This window comes from Aethalodelphis obliquidens, unplaced genomic scaffold (assembly GCF_003676395.1).
Source record: "Aethalodelphis obliquidens isolate GAN/ISIS:26980383/991018 unplaced genomic scaffold, ASM367639v1 scaffold79, whole genome shotgun sequence".
NCBI classification, from domain to species: domain Eukaryota; kingdom Metazoa; phylum Chordata; class Mammalia; order Artiodactyla; family Delphinidae; genus Aethalodelphis; species Aethalodelphis obliquidens.
Genome location: NW_020838023.1, coordinates 7813896 through 7833872, shown reverse-complemented (window position 1 = coordinate 7833872; position 19977 = coordinate 7813896). Strand labels below are relative to the sequence as shown.

General features: G+C 36.3%; 1 protein-coding gene across 7 annotated transcripts in view; it reads right to left on the bottom strand.

Annotated features, from left to right (window-relative positions):
* MTBP (MDM2 binding protein) overlaps positions 1-19977 on the bottom strand; it is a 154751-nt gene that overhangs the window by 86964 nt on the left and 47810 nt on the right. For 5 of the 7 annotated variants that reach the window (XR_003429893.1, XR_003429892.1, XR_003429894.1 and 2 more), the window contains 5 exons: positions 18057-18195; positions 11239-11394; positions 8382-8477; positions 2165-2431; positions 334-583 (listed from right to left, as the gene is read on the bottom strand). Coding sequence is in view for 4 of the 7 variants with exons in the window: in XM_027092578.1 (XP_026948379.1) it covers positions 334-583; positions 2165-2431; positions 8382-8477; positions 11239-11394; positions 18057-18195 (908 nt within the window). In the remaining 3 variants the exon portion in view is untranslated. The remainder of the gene's footprint in view (positions 1-333; positions 584-2164; positions 2432-8381; positions 8478-11238; positions 11395-18056; positions 18196-19977) is intronic. The other 2 variants (XM_027092576.1, XM_027092579.1) reach the window with 2 other exon arrangements.

Sequence of the window (19977 nt, the reverse complement as noted above, 5' to 3'; positions counted from 1 at the left end):
CAATTTGTGGCTCTTTCTGTTTCACTTATACGCCCCCACTCACTTTTCCATTATCCTTCTTGCACTGAATTTTTTTTTTCCTCCATTTTTTTGGCCATACCGCACAGCTTGCAGGATCTCAGTTCCTGGACCAGGGATTGAAGCCGGGCAAGGCAGTGAAAGCCCAGAATCCTAACCACTAGGCCACCAGGGAACTCCCCTGAATTATTTTAAAGTAAATTAAGGATACCATTTCATTTCATTCATAAAATTTTTAGACAAACGTTTAAAACGAATCAAATGAAGAAATTTCTTCCCGTGCAGAACTAAGAGAGTCAGGAAGTAAATCTTTACCCGTGTGTGTTTCTGTGATCTTGATTCCTTACTGGGCCTTGATGTTTTTGATTCAGGCACACTTTTTTGACCTGAACTGGCATTTGTAGTGACTTTGGGAGTTTCATTGCTAAGAACTGGAAGAGATGGACAAGTCACAGGTAATGATCTCTCTGCCCGTGGCTTCCTGGATGTCACTGCATGATGATGATGATTAGTAATGCCACTTCTCTGAGAAAGAAGAGAATCTGAACTTTCAGATTTCACAAGTCTAATGGGGGGGAAAATATAAAAATGCAGATTAAGTGAATCAACAATGAAGTCCATTTTCTGTCTTAAATGTTACAACCATAACCATTGACATATAAACCCAAGAAAAGCAAACACAATTTCTTGCTACTACTGCCTTAAATAAGCAGTCAACATCATATTATACAGTTGCTCCCTTAGTTCTTCAAATGAGTGACTAGAACACAGAAGGCAATGAATAACATTCTAGGATTTCAGCTAGTATTAAAAGCTAATAGGAAAAACTAGCAACATTACTGTCACCCTCCCCGTTAATTTACAATTTCTCACAGAAATCAGGGATGGCACTCCAGGCCATGCTATTTATAGATCCAGTACTCATCTGCCAACTACTTATACTTTTCTATTAAGATAATTTTGATGAAGAAACCATAATAATCATGCTTGTTGTAGCTATGCAACTACCTGAGCAAAATAAATAACAGTGTTAAAACAAACAGAAATAAAACTATAAAAGTAGCTCTTGTTTCAATCTTTCTAGAATGTTTAAATTTCCTGTTACAAGATAGGGTCTCATATTTTTCAATTCTGTTAACCTAGAGGCCACAGTGTACTTTCTTGTCTGGAACACATATCTATCAGTCACAGTCAGAAATAAAAAATATTATTACAAAATACAGTATCCTAAATGTTAATGGATTTGCTTTTTAGCTTTATCGCATGTAAATAGTACCATGAACTTGTAAAGTCCTCATGAAAATAATTTAGTTATTCCCCATCAGGGAAAAAGTATTCTAATAATTTTCACTGTTTAAAAGAAGATTTGAAAGTTTCACTTTAAGATATTTGATACTTTTTGAAAGATTTACATATAATAAGAATTTAAGGTTTGTTTTAGGTGTCAAAGACCTAAATTTGACAAAGGTTCTAAAGATATATAAATTCAATAGAAATTAGAGTGTTTATCTCATAAGCTTCTAATTTCTGTTCAGGTATTTGGATATTTTATTTAGCTAGCAAATAAATTAGCTAGAAAGATCTCATTTTTCATATATTATTATGTAGGCTTTAAAGCTGTATTTTATATGAAACAAGTTGTTTTAAAACGGTACCTCATGGGAACTTCCTGGTGGTCCAGTGGTTAGGACTCCTCGCTTTCACTGCCATAGCCCAGGTTCAATCAAAAATGGTACCTCATGAAACCCCTTGTTTAAGGGGCCAGTGTAGGTAGGAAACAGTGAGAAGAGAGCTAACAGAAAAACTGTATCCCTAAACATCCCCTTCAACAGAGCAGCTCAGCTGCTTAATCTATTGGATAAGATCGCCAGTGTTCCATGGCTTAAAAGCTTTACAACCCATTGTGCTGATGGGCTGTACATTAGCATATAAAGCAAGAAACAATGTGTTTTTTCCAAGTCATTTCTTTGTATAACTTATAAGCATAATCATCAACTGCTCACAATACAAACAAAATTCCTGGTATGAATGAGTTACATTAAAATCTGCACAGAAAGCAGCTTAAAAATCTGAAAGATTAATTCAATTACCCTCGGACTAAAATACTTTCTGTCAAGATACTATCTTTATGTACTTAATATACCACCTTTTGGGGGGATAAAGGCAGTTCAGATCTTTTGATCTCCTTTTTCCTCGGGAGACTTCAGTCCGGAGTTCACTTTGTAAAGCTTCTCCATCAGGGACACTTCCGGGCTCTGACAAAACTGCTGGAGACGGAAGAGGGCTCAGTACGGTAGGTACTGGAAAACTTTCTCTGGTGCATGTAGTTTGAGTTTCATAACGAATAAGACGAGACTGAAGTTCTGAAAATCCCCCATCTCTTTCTAATGCTTTTCGGTCATCCAAGCAATATCTAAACAAGAGAAAGATCTTTAAAATCAAAGACTCCAAGGCAGCCATGGGCTTTTCCCTGCCAATTAGGGAAAAGCAAAACATGTGCTTAAAAAGTTCTTACTAAACTTCCTAATAATTGTTGGAAGGTTGAGTGAACGGCCAACTTCCCTCACAAGTTCAGTTTTTTCCAGCCTGCTACACAACATGGCAAAAGATTAAAAAAATTTGAAGTACAATCTGATTCCTCTTTGACTGTTTCTGGGCAACAGATTAAGTTAATCCTCTGGCTTATTTTCAAAATAATACAGTTGCTGTTTTGATACTTTTTAAATCTCTACCAACCTCTGATACTTCAGCATGGCTGATATGTAATGACGTGAAATGCTAACTTCTGTTAGAAAGAACAAGTTTATTTTCAACACAAAGATTAACAGGGTATAAAGGCATTCTAAACTGGCTCACCAAACACAGCTCAGAACATTTTGAAATTTCCCTTTGAAACTCACTTCCACCTTACTGACTGATTGACAAATTTTCCTTCAAACACTTCAGCTGTGTGTGCATTTGGTTTCTAGCTAAATCTGATTTAACAACAATGAGATGTTTGCTCAGTGATTTAACATCAATGAGATGTTTGCTCAGTGAATGCTTCTGGACTTAAAGAAATCCCATCTTAGGGACTTCCCTGGTGGTCCAGTAGTAAAGAATCCGCCTTACAATGCAGGGGATGCAGGTTCTATCCCTGGTAAGGGAACTAAGATCCCACATGCTGCAGGGCAACTAAGCCCGCGAGCCACAACTATTGAGCTCGCACCTCAACTAGAGAGCCCGCGTGTCGCAAACTACAGAGCCCACGCACCCTAGAGCCTGCACGCAGCAACTAGGGAGAAGGCCGTGCGCCGCAACGAAGAGCCTGCACTGCAAGGGAAGATCCCGCGTGCCTCAATGGAGATCCCACGTGCCACAACTAAGACCTAACGCAGCCAAAAAATAAATTAAAATAATAAATAAATAAATGCTTTGATAAGGCTTAAAAAAACAAAGAAATCCCATGTTGTTAAGTACAACAAATAAGCGTATCAAGAAAATCACCAATGAGATGTGTGACCTTGGAATACCCTTCACATTCTCCCCTTCTACATCAAGGAAACAGTTTCACATATACGATGACAGGACTTTAAACATTAAAACCTTTTTCTGTTATCTGTCCTCTTTACTTGTAAGATTCTAAGAAGTTCCTTAGAGTCAGAACTTTGGGTCTATAAGCTTTTAGTTCAACACTCAAGGAGTGTATCATTACCCCAACCTGATTGCCTGACAGAGGTTTTCTCTTTCTCTTGTGATACATATTTGATTTCTAAGAGTACAGACTAGAGAGCCAGACTCCCTGGATTTAAATCCAGCTCTACCACCGTGTGAACATGGCCAAACTACTTAATTTTATCTATGCTACTGCTGCCTCTTCTGCAAGATGAGATTCGTAGCAGTTATCTCAAAGAGCTATGGTGAGGATCATGAATGGTACACGTACGCACTCAGAAACAGTGCCTGGAACATGCAAGCAAAGCTGTCAATAAATGTATGCTGCTGCTCTTATCATCACCATCATCATCATCAGTGGTTTCATTTTCTACCACAGCAAATCTTATGCTATGCTGCTGATATGTAGCTCAGCCAGGATTCAGACCCAGGTTGGTGACTTCAGAGTCTGACTTTAACCAATTTAGTATGCTATCTCTCACGTAAAGTGTAAGGGTCATCTTACTTAGGGGTCAACCCACGGCTGAACATTAGAATCATCTGAAGAGTTTTTATGAAATACTGATGCCCAGAGTTTCTGATTTAATTGGTCTGGGGTTGGAATCAGTCTTGGACATTTTTTTAGAAAGCTACCTAGGTGATTCTAAAGTGCAGCTAGGACTGAAAAATCTCTGATATAAACCAACAGTTTAATTTAACAGGTGGGAAAAATGAGCTCCTAAGTTATACTGTTAACTGGTGGCAGAAGAGTGACTAGAACCTAGGTCTCTCAATTCTCTAACATTCTTTCTCTAGTCTGTTGTTTAATAAAACACATTTCATTAAAAATCAGCCCCAACCCTAAGGATTACTGATGAGTCCTATTTCTATCCTGGGCGATTGACAGAATCTAGAAAACCACTAAGAACCATGAATGTTAAGGAAAAGTTCTAGGAGAGAGGAAATGTAATTCCTGATTGGCTTACAGGAAATTTTTCAGAGAAAAATAATGCATAGTTTGACTCCACATGCATACTTTTTTCTACTCTAAGATTTTGATTCTAAGATGCAGATTTTTTCCTTCCAGTTTTAACATCTCTTAATCACAGCTGTTCATAATGTCATGCCTCCAACTGAATTATGTGCACTGTGCATATTGACTTCAATTGTCATTTAAAATGTCTTCAAAGTGATTTTACTATGATTTGGCATCAAAACAAAAAGTGACTTTGTAAATAAGAAAGGAACAGAAACAGAGTAGCAGGGTGCGTATGTGATAATAGTGAAGAAAAATATTCACTGTTGGATGAATGAGTAAACGTCCACATTTTCTTGCAGAACAATAACCAAATGCTTTATGTGTCCAAAGAAAGAAAAATACCTATCAGAAGATGAAGCTATCATTGTCCTGTAACTACAAAATAGGCAAGATACTGCCTAGCACACACCAAGCAATGCCGATGAAAGCCGGAAAAACTGCCAAATCTCTTGGAATACATGAAAGAAAGTTCAGAGCAACAGGAGGCTGGTGTGGCCAACTGACTCTCAGTTTGACAGTGGAATTCAATTTGTTGTTAAAGAAAATGGTGCATCTTACAATCAATGGTATCTTACACTCCAGGATAGGAGAGAGAAGTGAAAAACAAGTCAACTGTGGATAGATTTCATTTTGGCTTAAGTAAACATTGATCTGTACTTGAGCAGTTTATATATTTCTTCCAAATATTTCTCATGTTTGAGTAGAGGAAAAGCTCAAGGATTCCAAAGGCTCATGGCAATGTAAGAAGAGAGAACTTTCTTTGCAGTGTCATATTTACTTTGAAATTTCACTTGAACTTTGGTTTGAGTAGAAACATAATCTACATTTAATGTGAATAGGCCCTCACACTATAAACCCAAATCCTGAAAAAAAGCATGTTTCTGGACTCACTGTGCTCACCTCCTGCAACTTTCTTAGTTTGACCTCAATGGCCCCAGATTAAATTTACAGCAAGGAAAATGGAGTCACAAATTTGTTTATTCGCTTATAAGGGCAGGCAACTTTCACTTTTTAAAGTCCTCAAATTCTAATTTCAACTGTTTTTTTTCATACTCAGACAGACAGAAGTTCAATGTTGTTGCATGTATACATACATTGTTCCTTGTTATTATTGAGTAGTACTGCTTTAATACCAGTTAATTTATCTATTCTCCCATTGATGTACACCTAAGGCTATTTCCAGGTTGTGGGTATTATGAATAAAACTGCTCTGTGGGTTCTTTTACCAGTCTTTTTGTGGTGTTAGGTTTTCATTTCTCTTAGGAAAATGACTATTAGAAATGCTGAGCCAGGGAGTCTGAGTACGTTCAGTTTTATAAGAACCTGCCACATCCTTTTCTGAAGTAGATAAATCACGTTACACTTCCACCAAAAATGTTCCAGGGTTCTGATTGTTCCATACGCTTGTCAACACTCATCGGTCTTCTATTTTAACCATTCTGGTGGCTGCACAGTATTTTATTTTATGGATGCACTATAATTTATTTAACCAACCTCCTACAGTTAGACATTATTTCCAATGTTTCTTATTTTAAATAACACTGTGAAAAATACCCTTGCCTAATAACTTTCAATGTAAACGCTAATTTTATCATTAAGTGAAGTTAATCAATCTGATATTATAAACAACTGCATGGCTTTTGGTAGATTACCAAGCAGCCCCCCAGACAGGTTGTAACAATTTATATTCCAAGCTGGCTTATTCATGTCCCTTTACCTCCACCATGATTTTATGGGTGAAAAGGATTCTCACTGTTGTTTCAATTTACATTCTTAATGTAAATTTAAAAAGCTGACTGGTGAAGAAAACAACTCTTCACGTGTATTGGCCATATTTATTTCCTGTTTCAAAAACAAATGGTTTAAGATGTTGCAAACTCTTCCATAGGGGCCTTTATCTCATTTTCTTATTGATTTGTAAGCATTACGAAGAAAATTTACCTTCTCATTTATGTTCAAAAAATATTTTCCTCAGTTTAATCCACACTTTTAATCTTGTTTCTGTTGATAACTGACATTACTGTTTTAAAAATTAGGACAAATCTATCACTCTTTTTTGATTTCTTCCTCTGCTAGAACGGATTTTCCCCTACATTTTATGCTAGTTCTTTACTTTCACAGTTTTCCCACTTTTAATTCTTAATACATCTGCGATTTATTTTGATATTCGGCGTGAACAAAGAATCATTTCAAACAGATTTATTTTTATTTGAATACTTAATTAACATTCTCACTACTATCTACGGAACAGTTTTCTTTTGCCCTCTGATTTGAAATTCTTTTTCTATCAGATCAAATTATCATGTATTCTTGCTTTTTCCTTGGAATTTCTACTTAGGTCCAGCCCCACGCTGTAATTACAATAGCTTTATAATAAAATTTTCTAGTAATATGATACAATTTGTCTCATTCTTTAAACAAGAGAGAGGAGACTTCTTACCAGATAAATTATAGAATTATTTCATCAAAAGGTTCAAAATTGACAAGAACTGTATTAAATGTTTGCATTGATGTCAGGAGAATTAACACCTTTATAACACAGGATCTTCCCACAGAGAAACAAGGCATGCTTCCCCTAAGTAATCAACATTGCTTTTATGTCCCCTAATACATATTATTTGTAAATTTTTCCATTCTACATTTCTTACAAGAATACTTCTGATATTTATGATTTTATCTGCTATTTTGAATGGGATCATTTTCATCCTGTTAAAAACTGGACATGGCTAGTTTAAAGGAAAACTTGTGTCTTTTATATGTATTTTATAACTGGCTACCTTACCAAATTCTACTACTTGTAAGTCTTTCAGGTCTCTTCTCTGCAAAATAAAAAGCTAATACAAAAAAACCTTTTGGTATCCGTTTTACTACATGTAACTCTTTTAAACTCTTTAGTTTTTCTTATTTTAACTGATTGGCTAGAACATATAGAAAAATGATTAAAAAGAAAAAATTGGTCAGAGCAGGTATCTTTTTCTTGCCCCTGACTTTAACGGAGAGTTTAATTTTGATGCTCAAAAATAACCAAAAATTTTTGCTTCTAGTATCAAATTTGACATAACTTTACATATTCTTTAAATAAAATAAATCTTATTTAAGCATAACAAGAAACCTAACCATTCCTAGAATGACCTGTTGTCACTAAGGTCTTGAAAATTTAACCTAAAATACATTATCTCTATCATTCCATTTCTTGTCCTGGTGAAAATGGTAGATGTGCACATGACCTCCGGAACTCCTAATACCTCTAAGCAAAAGAATCCTTGGAAATTTCATTCATCTGGTCAATTAGAATTCCATAAAAATGTACACATAATTAACATGTTGCAAATGAGAATGCATTTTATCTAACAGTTTCTGAGCAATTACAATGACCAGGGAATATTAATGTGACCAGTAGTATAAATACACATTTACAATGTAGGGACTAAAATAATTTTGACTAAAATATCTAGTAACTAATAATAGGATGTTTAAATGTAAAACTGATTAATCATCAAATAACTTTTTTCCAACAGAAGACAAATTATTTGTGTACGTACTGCTTAGTTTTTTGAGGTTTTTTTGACATACTTTCTCTTTGCTCCTCTGTCCCAATTTATATCATTTTATTACAGTCACTCTTCACACTCACCTAAGATAAGCTACATCAACAACACACAGAAGAGTAAAGTGAAAATAAAAAACTCACTCAATTCCATGATAATGACATACTGAAGCTTTTTCAAAAGGTAAACCCTGAAGTTTCCGAGGACTAAGTTCTGGCGTCAGGACAAAAGTCTTTTCCCTGAAACAAAAAGTTTTTCATTTGTATTTAAAGTTTATTTAGTGATGAAGAGAAAGTTCCAGAAACTGTCTAAAGAAGGAAATCTGACTTCCTTCTCTATAACTGGATCTCATATGGGACAAAGAAGGAAATGAAGTGAGGTTAAGCCTATGGGTTTTGTCACTTACATTTTCTGTGTCCCAAGTTTCGGAAGTTACCATGCTACTTGCTTCACAAAACTATTCTGAGAAATGGTTAAATCAAGAATAGAAAATGGTTTCTAGTGGAAGTTCAAGAAACAGCATTATTCCTGAAGAATATTTTTTTCTTGGTGTCGGAAAATGTTTATGAATTTAGCTAAATTCTTTTTTCTAGGGGAATAAAGTCAAACTCCAATCTTTAGTGACAAAAGAAGTATTTACTTCCTCCTATAACCACATGGGGAATGCAGATTTTTCTTTGCCTGGGAATGAAGTCATTTTGACACCTACTTTAAGAATCAGTGACCTTTTAAATATCAGAGGATAAAAAGACGAACTGCTGATTTCAGTTCTTCTTCTGAAGTAAGTTTCCAATCAGCAGTTATGTTGGAACTAATCATGTGGTGAGCTTACATAAAATATTCATGTTCTACCCCTCCACACCTAGACCTGCAGGGGTACATCAAAATCTCAGGAAGAAGCCTGCTGTAATTAGGTTAAACTCTCCTAGTTGTTCTAATAAGTGCTCTCCTTCTCTTCCTGAGTTGGGAGGTACTGTTCTAATGAACTGAATCATGTTCCTAGAGTTCAGAACAGGTTAGATGGGAATGGGAGAATTATACAAGTGGTCTTTACACAGTTAAGAGGCAGAATGAAATACCAGGGGCTTGAATTCAGAAGACTTAGAAATGGTATACATAAAAACAAGTAGATAGTAGAGTACCATGAATAAATTGGCTATCACATTTTCCCCCCTTGGCTTTAGTAATGAAAACTGCCCATATGCCACTGAAAATTAAAAATTATCTCTGAGTACTAAGATAAGCGCTTGAAATTATTACATTAAAATGTAAGACATATGCAAGTTAATGAATCCCAAAAACCAGAATTTATATTCAATGCATCCATTTAAACAGTTCTGAATAAATAACATGAATAAATTGCAATGATCCCAGTATTTTGATGACTAATTATTAAAGTGAATAATTTTGTAATATAGAACTATTTAGGTACCTAGCATTTCACTTCTTTCCTTTGCCATGTTGTCTTCCATTTCTTATTTTAATCTCTCTAAGCAGCTCTATCTATTTTTGTTTAATTTTACTCACACCTTGTTCTTTCTAAAGGTAACACTGTAATACATATGTATTTTGTCAATGTTTAATATTCCTCTGGTGTATATATAGGAGTCACTCCTGTACTTTGTTTAACTTAGTATTGCATTTCGGTGGTTCCTTGCATGGGTAGACATTTAATAAAAGTCTGCAGGTCCTTGATTCATTACCATGAAAGCTCATCCTTCAACTTTAATTTTAATAGAAGATATATTTGATAATGACACAGTTCTTTACTAACATCAAGGAATTATAGCAAACTTCCCTAAATAAATCACTGGTAAACTACAGAAAGAATTAATAGCATCTCCCCTAGACATTGCAGCCAGAAAGACATTCTGGTCAAAAAGAGTACAACCTACATAATCAGTTTTGGCAAACCCATCTGACTCTGCCAGTTCACGCTTAATGATTTGGAAGGACAGTAATCCAATAACTAAACAGATGAAAATGTGTACATAGTTCTTCCCTTTCTTGACTCCCACGAAAAAGACTATCAATCTCTCAAAGCTATGAGAAAAAGAAAATTACTCTAAAATCACACTATTTTTATGTCATTAAGATCATTAAGTCATTAAGACTCCAAATTATTAAGATCCTCGTGTTTTCACAGTTGCTCCCCGTCTCTCTCTCTTTAGTGAACACACACATGAAGGCAATATGCTCTAACATTACTTTTGAGAGCTAACTATTTTCAAATAAATCCTTTCCAAAATTAACCCTTAAATTCGATATTTGCCAAAACGAGCTTTGAAAAAGTAATCAAAATGTTCTATAATTCTTAAGGTCCTTTGGAAGGTTCTCAGAATAATGGAATAGAAAAAAGAAATTGGGGTAGTGAACAAATTATTCAAATCTCACAAGTGTATGATGCCATAATTTTATCTGTAATTAAGTAAACTTCAGTAATATCCAGAATTAATTAGTAACTTAGTGGAAGTTTTCTTGGAAGTCAAATTAGTTGTAAATTATTCATGTAGACACTGAGTTCTTCCTTGGTAATGGTATAGCTTTGAAAGCATTTTTATTACACTTCCCCAATCTCTTCAGTTGAAAGGCTGTCCTTTTTGCTATGAGACATAACTGACAGTGTCACGGTAAGTAGTGGCAAAATCAAAACTAGAGAGTGATACAGAAAAGAGAATTTTTAAAAATATTTGCAAGTCAAATTACAATTTTTTCTTAAAAAGTATTGCCATCTGTATACAAAGTAGAAGCTGATTTCTAAGAGAAATATGCTGAGGTTGCTTTTATTATTCCTGTTTCCCTTATAGTCAATACTACAAAACAGTAGGACATTTGGCTAAGGTAAAATGTGAGGATTAAGGCCAATTGATAAATGCTGGGCTCAAACTTGTAGAATTTGTCAAAGTGTCACAGAGCATTAGTTAACTGGAGAAATGAGATGCAATGTGTTTTTTAAATGATTGCTTAAAAATTAGTTGAAATTGTAAGTTTATAACTTACCCTTTCTGAATCTGTAAAGGTTGAAGATCTCCTATTGGTAATCCATCTGAGGTAAAGAATTTCAGCAATTCTTTAGCATCCAATAATGTGACTGAATCCCGTGGACTCTCTTTGTGGCCCAGTAACTGTTCAGATGAACGAGGTAATGAACCAGTTCTGAGAAAAAAATGTTATGTAGATTTATTAAAAGTGGATTAGGGCTTCCCTGGTGGCGCAGTGGTTGAGAGTCCGCCTGCCGATGCAGGGGACACGGGTTCGTGCCCCGGTCCGGGAAGATCCCACATGCCGCGGGGCGGCTGGGCCCGTGAGCCATGGCCGCTGAGCCTGCGCGTCCGGAGCCTGTGCTCCGAAACGGGAGAGACCACAACAGTGAGAGGCCCGCGCACAGCAAAAAAAAAAAAAAAAAAAGTGGATTAGAATTCACCATGGTCAGGAAAAGCTGCTATGAGCAGAAACCAGAAAAATACACACAAAAAAATTGAAGATCTACACATTTAAGAAAGAAAATAAAGTCATTGCAAATCACTTAGTATCAAAGTATATTTTTAAAAATCTGTAGGTCACAGTAAAACTTGCAGTTACCATATCAACAATGCTACTACTTAACTAAAATAAACATAATTATATTTTCTCTTTTTTTTTTTTTTGCGGTACGCGGGCCTCTCACTATTGTGGCCTCTCCCGTTGCGGAGCACAGGCTCCGGATGCGCAGGCCCAGCGGCCATGGCTCACGGGCCCAGCTACTCCGCAGCATGTGGGATCTTCCCGGACCGGGGCGCAAACCCGTGTCCCCTGCATCGGCAGGCGGACTCTCAACCACTGCGCCACCAGGGAAGCCCCATAATTATATTCTTTATAAATGATGATTAATTATTTAGTAGTGCAAAGTCATCAATTCTATAAAATTTAAATCTAAACTCTCTTGTATGTTCCAAAACCTCACAATACTGTAAATTTTGAGGGCAGAAACTGAATGTTGCAATTATCTATGAACTTGAAAGATTACTTGAAGCACACCATGAAATGAGATGGTAATCCGAAATTTCTCCAAGGTCTCTTCTAGCCATGATTATGGCATTTTGAATAAGCACTGAATCATTATACCTGAAATATATGCAGGACTTTATACTTTTCAAACTACTTTACATACAATATATTCTTACTACAAATTTCCTTGAAAAAAGATTGGTCTTATCTCAAAATGAAATTAACACCTGAAAATAAGAACTTTGTAAAATTCTTATCATACTAAGCCTAAAAAAGAATCATTGTTCCTACTTTTCATATAAAGACACTAACACACAATAGTGCCTTACAGACCCAGGGTGACAAGCTATTTAAAATGACAGAGTCAGGGCTTCCCTGGTGGCGCAGTGGTTGAGAGTCTGCCTGCCGATGCAGGGTACATGGGTTCGTGCCCCAGTCCGGGAAGATCCCACATGCCGCGGAGCGGCTGGGCCCGTGAGCCATGGCCGCTGAGCCTGCGCGTCCGGAGCCTGTGCTCCGCAGCGGGAGAGGCCACAACAGTGAGAGGCCCGCGTACAATCAATCAATCAATCAATCAATAAACAGACAGAGTCAGAACTAGACTGATTCTGAATTAGATACTAGTTCTATTCTATAACTCTATGAACCCAAAAAGTTCCAGAAAGTTTTAAAAACGGTAAAGAGGAAAATAGTTTCAGAGAATGCTAAAGGTTTTATCAAGCACTGAGTCACAGATCATGACATTACTCTGTCACCAAAGCAAAAATAAAATCTTTCAATACCTACACAGAACATTAATTTCCTGACTTTATATTAATTCAACTATTTCCTGATTATTTAATCACTCAAATCAAGCATTTTTACTGATAATTTTATGATTAAAATGTTGACATTATGGCTTTAGACATATTTCTAAACATGACAGTGCCTCTTTCCTCTTCCTATTCCCTTATTTATTTATTTATTTATTTATTTATTATTCATTCTTGGCTGCACTGGGTCTTTGTTGCTGTGCGTGGGTTTTCTCCAGTTGCAGTGAGTGGGGGCTACTCTTCGTTGCAGTTCACGGGCTTCCCATTGCAGTGGCTTCTCTTGTTGTGGAGCACGGGCTCTAGGCGCATGGGCTTCAGTAGTGGCACACGGGCTCAGTAGTTGTGGCTTGCAGGCTTTAGAGCGCAGGCTCAGTAGTTGTGGCGCACAGGTTTAGCTGCTCCATGGCATGTGGGATCTTCCCAGACCAGGGCTGGAACCCGTGTCCCTTGCATTGGCAAGTGGACTCCCAATGACTGTGCAACCAGGGAAGCCCTCCCTTTATTTTTAAATTGAAAATATAAATCTAATAAAAATAGTCAAACACTTAAATATTTTCTCTGAACTTTATACTCCAGGAGGGCAGGAACTACATTATGAGTTTAATTTAATTTCTGTGTGGCCATTCTTTAATAGTGACTCACAAAATCTTAATGAATATTACTCTCAATCATTTTATAAGCCAGTTGCAATGGGGAAATGTATACTTTGCATTTACATAGAACCCAGGACACAAGAATATCAGAGCAATTTAAAAGCCCAGTTTGTGATGAATTATACTATCAAGATATGTCTTAGGTTAAAAACAAAACAAAAATTACTGACAACACTTTGTTTATTGTTTTCAAGCTTACAAAGTATTTTTTCATACATTATCTCATTAAATTTTCACAACTTTGGAGTAGAACTGGGATTGTTATCCCCAGCTTAAAGATGAGGCAACAAAGTCACACAACAGGTGACTGAGTTTGTCTAAAACCAAATTCTTATGACTTTTAAATTTCACTATGTAATGGTCCTGTATTCCAGCTGAACCTGCTTTAACACAAAACAAATTATGAAAATATATGACATAACTTTTGTCCCCAGCCAAGAATTTGATGGTATCTTCCCATATTTTGAAGTGTCCACAAATATTGATTGAGCATTTACTCTGCAATTATCATTGTAAGGTACTGAAAAAAGAGTTCACTGATGATAATTTACAGACTCATAATCACGGCTCTCAACTGTGTAGAGGTATGACTTGAAGTAGGAGAAAGAAGGTGAGGAGAGTGAAAAGAGATAAATACACCAATGTAGAATGAGGTAGAAAAGGTACAATAAAATAAGTTCCATGGAAGAAGTAATAACACAGTTTTTTAACTGCATCATTTATAAAAGTCTTAAGAGAAAGGTGCTATTTGAGCTAGACTTAAATGACAAGCAAGCTTCTTCTAGTTCAAGATGGTGGATTAAACATACACATTAACCTTTCCACTCAAACAAATAAAAATCGAAGTACTGGGCACTAAGTCTATAAAAGGATTGAAAAAAGGAAGAAGGAAAAACAGTGGACCAAAGAGTTCAATGAATTTCAGGAATAAACTAGAACAAGAGCCTCAACAAGAATTAGAGAGAAACCTACAAAAAAGGTAGAACATGTCTTCTTTTTTCCACCCCACAAAGCCACAGAGGGACTCTAAACTTGAGCTTGGAGTGGCAACGGGCAGAAATCAGGTGACATATTTTCAGAACTCTACTAGAACTCTTGTTCTAGTACGACCCTCCCACACCAATCTTATCCCCATGCTTTTACCTCCAAGTCAAAAACCGAAACTATGAAATCCAGAACTATGTGCCTGTCCTACTGTTGGTGGTGGAGCCCCCAGAATATAGCCCCATTATTTTAGTTATGGGTAAAGGACCAAGGCTACCTGCCTTTTGATACCCCCAGGGGCCCTATATCTCCCCTCCCCCAACATTAATTCAGGTGTGAGCAGGTAGGGAACAGAACTACACATATAGAGAGAAAATGTATGCAACTACCAATATAACATAGCCTAGTACTAAATTCTTAGCTATGAAGAATCAAGGGCCACCAGACACTAAAGAACTACACCTAAGAGAAAAACACCAGAGGAGCAAATAAAACAGATCGAAAGGATCATTTAAGGAACAGATAAAACAAGTTAAAAGAAAACTCCAATTAATATCCTTATAGTATCTTCTCAATTCTCATTATTAAAAGAACAGGTAGCTATGAAAAAAATAGGGTAGATAACAAAAAAGAATTATTAGGAATTTTAAAAATGGCTGCCAAATATTTAATAGAAACGATGAAAGTGAAGGTCAAGGAAATACCCTAGAATGTAGAGCAGAAAAGATGAAGAGATGGATTATTGAGAGAAGAATCAAATTTGAATGAAAAATCAATCCAGGACATCTAAAATTAGTTAAAACAGATATTACAGAGAAGAGAGAAGAAAAAAGAAAACAGAAGGAAGACTACTATTAAAGAAATAATAGAAAAACATCTCCCGGAGCCGTAAGGCATTGGTGGTTCAATGGTAGAATTCTCGCTTCACCCAGAGCTGAAAAAAAGACAAAAGGCTTGAGACCAGAATAGTTCACACCATGATGGCCTCATGTAATTTCAGAACATTATGGAAAATAGAAAATTCTAAAAGTCCCAGACAGGGTAAAATACCTATTAAGGAACAAAAATCCATGTTGCATCAGACTTCTCATTAAGATACAAGATCCAAGAAAATGCAGTTCTAATCTAGAAATGTATTCAAAAGAAATACCAGGATAACAGTTGTGCAGGTAGAAAGGGTCAGTCCAAATCAGAGTAGCAAGTCAGAGAGGTGCAAGAAAAATGACTTCAAGAAAAAAAAAAAATTGCCTATTGCAAATAACATAAGGTGCCAGAGAAGGAAGAAGGATAAATGGTGAAGAGAAGTAGAGATGTTAATTTCCTCCCCTTTCACAATGGGAAGTTAAAATATACAATCTAAAATTCACGGGTGGGCTTTCCTGGTGGTGCAGTGGTTAAGAATCTGCCTGCCAATGCAGGGGACACAGGTTCAAGGCCTGGTCCCAGAAGAGCCCACATGTCACGGAGCTACTAAGCCCGTGCGCCACAACTACTGAGCCTGTGCTCTGGAGCCCACGAGCCACAACTACTGAGCCCGTGCGCTACAACTACTGAGCTTGTGCCCTAGAACCCACATGCCGCGACTACTGAAGCCCCTGCACCCAGAGCGTGTGCTCTGCATCAAGAGAAGCCACGACTATGAGAAGCCCGTGCACCACAGTGAAGAGTAGCCCCCGCTCACCACAACTAGAGAAAGCCCGCACACAGCAACAAAGACCCAATACAAACAAAAATAAAAACAAATAAATAGACATTTAGAAAAAAATAAATAATCACGGGCAAGAAATGCAAGTTCTTTTACGGGTAACCTGTCCTTTTCTCAACCTTCTTTCTAGATTGTCATTTCCCTCCTGACCTATAAATGTTAGAAACCTTCAAGGAATGGTCTTAAGCCCTCTTTCCTTTTTCTACATCGTCTCACCAAGTGATCTCATGCACTAGCATGTATTTAGAAAAACCCTTTTAATGACAACTGCAAACTGACTTCCAGATTTCTCCTCTGATCCACCTAACATGTCCACTTGCATAAGCCATAGAGCAAACTTAGCATCCTTAAAGCAGAACTCTTGATTTTTCTCCCCAAATCTGTCCTTACTCCAACTTCTCTCCAATCTTCCCCAAACCATAAGTGAGAACACCACTCACATGCTGTTCAAGCCAGAAATCTAAACTGTCTTGGATGCCTCTCTTTCCCTGTCCTCCACATCCAGTCCATCACAGGAAGGTTTTTTCCCCAGCTAATAAGCACCAAAATATATCCCAAACTTGTTCTCCACTACTACTCTAGTTAGAAATCAAAGTTATCTCTCAGCCTACAGAAAAAGCCACCCAACTGATCTGTCTGTTCCTAGTATCTTCCTCCTACAATCTATTCGCCACGAAAGAGTAAAAGTTATTTTGCAAAATCAGATCACGTCACTCTTTGGTATAAAATCCATCAAAAGTTTACCAATGCACTTACAATATAATCCAGAGTCTGTATGAAAACCTATAAGGTCCTGTGTGACTGAATGTGCTTCACCCATTTATCCATTAGGTCTCAGCTCCAATGTAACCTCCTCAGGGAGCCATCCCTGACCATCCACCTCATCTCTCCACGCCCACAGCAAGTAAAATTACTCTCCTTCAGTCCCTTTGTTTCAGTCATTACACATAGAGTAATTTATAAGTATTACATTTACTTGTCTGGTTACTCCTCTAAGAGGAGAGCCTGACACGTAGTTGGTACTCAATAAATCTGTTGACATCTATGAACAAAATGTTGTTATAGCAAGTCACAAATATTATAGCAAGTCATAAATGTTATCAGCAGAGGATCTAAAGATAAAAATGTGATTTGGGGGAAGTGAGTTGGAGGAGGGCAATGCAAGAGAGCCAAATCCCTTCTCTTTATTCCATTATTCTACCACTCAACAATTATGTACTGAGTGCCGACTATGTATTGAACCAAAAACAAAACAAAAATAAACTCTGCCTCTTAGAGATAGTTAATAGATACTATACAAACATAAAAATGTAAAACAGGAAGAGTTTAAAATAGCTCAAAGAAGAAGAGTACTCTTTCTTCATTTTACATGTTCCTGTATTGTTTAAATTTTTCTTTCATATTCATATACCTGTGTATATCTATAGAAGATGGTCTGGAAAGACATCCACTAAAATGTTAACTGTGATTATGTACACCTAGAAAGTACAAGTAGAAGGTAGTAGAAAAAGAGCATTTCGTGGACACACTACTCTGTAGTGCTCTATCTATCTATCTATGGATTTATAGTAAGCATATATTTCTTTTATAATAAAACCATAAACTACTAATATCTCATAAATACAAGGATTAAGATTTAAAAAGTCATTAAAAAATACTGAGCTATTTAAATATTACCTCATTTTTTGTTTAGCTTTTTCAAAAGTTTCCAAGTTTTGAAGAACATGCCTTTCTGGCCACTCCAGAGGATTGGTTTCCACTAGACTTGAAGAAATACGTTCCACTGGATTAGAATCTGAAGAGAAATATGTAAGTACTGAAAGGTGTTAACATACTGAATTTTGCTATATAAAAATGTATGTAGATACATACATACATTGTGTGTGTGTGCACATGTGCATGTGTATAAAGGCAAATTCGATTAATTGTACAGTACTTACCTCGGGCATTTATTAAGGATATCTCTGATGGCCTGAACTGTGCAAAATACCATAGAAAAGTTTTTTGGAAATGAAAAAAAAAATCAGTATTAAGCTTTATTTTACTATCTCCTCATAATAAAAGTTATGAGCTAGAATTCAGAAGATAAATTAGCACTGTAAAAACTCATATGGAATGAAAGCATAACTTTGTTATTTTTGTGAAATTAGTTTTAAATGGAAAGGAGACAACTCTGTGGAGAATATACTGGATATATTATGTGATTTCCATACTACAAAGAGGAATTATCACCAGTATCCTGAGAAATTCATATCTTTAAAAGAGATTATCGGACTTCCCTTGTGGCGCAGTGGTTAAGAATACGCCTGCCAATGCAGGGAACACAGGTTCGAGCCCTGGTCCAGGAAGATCCCACATGCTGCAGAGCAACTAAGCCTGTGAGCCACAACTACTGAGCCTGCGCTCTAGAGCCCGTGCGCCACAACTACGGAGCCTGTGCTCTTGAGCCCGCGAGCCACAACTACTAAGCCCGCGTGCCACAACTACTGAAGCCCGTGTGCCTAGAGACTGTGCTCCGCAACAAGAGAAGCCACTGCAATGAGAAGCCCACGCACCGCAACGAAGAGTAGCCCCCGCTCGCTGCAACTAGAGAAAGCCTGCGCACAGCAACGAAAATCAAAAGCGCCCAAAAATAAATAAATAAATAAATTTATATTAAAAAAAAGTGAGAATCATTAAAAAAAAAAAAGAGAGATTACCTCATTCTCAAAAGTACAGTAATACCATAAATAACTTACGATGTTTGCAGGTAAAGGTTACTTTAGAAATAATTCTCACTATGTATTAGTGTAAGATGCCTTAACACACATTTTCAAGTAAATCGCTAACGTTAAATACTATTCTACCACTAATAAAATATTATATGTAAGGGTGTGCTTATCTTTCCAGCCAGTATGCTTCAATGAACTAACACTGAGATTGTTGATAACACTGCAATTCTCATCAAAAACATACAGGGACACCTTCCATTCTCATTATAAATTATGAGTACATCCCAATTGTTTTAACACTGGCAAAATAACTAACTGTACTACATTTTGGATTCAAAAACTATCTGGTGTTTTAAATTGTTTGAACTATTACACACTAATAAACTGACTGAAAATTACTGGACATTAGCTATTTGACTAACCATCAACCCTGACAAAAACACCCATTTTATAGTTTGGGGTCTTACAAAGTGATAATGATTTGGTAAGAAATTTTTCAACAAAAAAGAAAAAAATTAATCATAAATGAAAACAGAAGCCAACTGCATAGTATTTTTCCTTTACTTATTAAACTATTTAGTCAAATAGCTTAAAATATTTTTAATGCCTATACTGGACTGCCCCAACCAAAGACCATCCAAATATAGCACTTCCCATTTTTTAATAAGGGTGGTGAAATACTATTTTATAGAATAATGAGCTTTATGATGAAATAATCTACTTTATAATGTTGGCATGGCTTTTCGAAAAAAGTATAGAGAAAAAAATCATTAGCAGTTCTGAACAGTTACAGGCTGTGTTCACAAAGAATACAAGCCATTTTAAATAAAAGTTAACATTAATTATTCCTAAATATTACAATATAATTAATTATTAACTTTGACTAT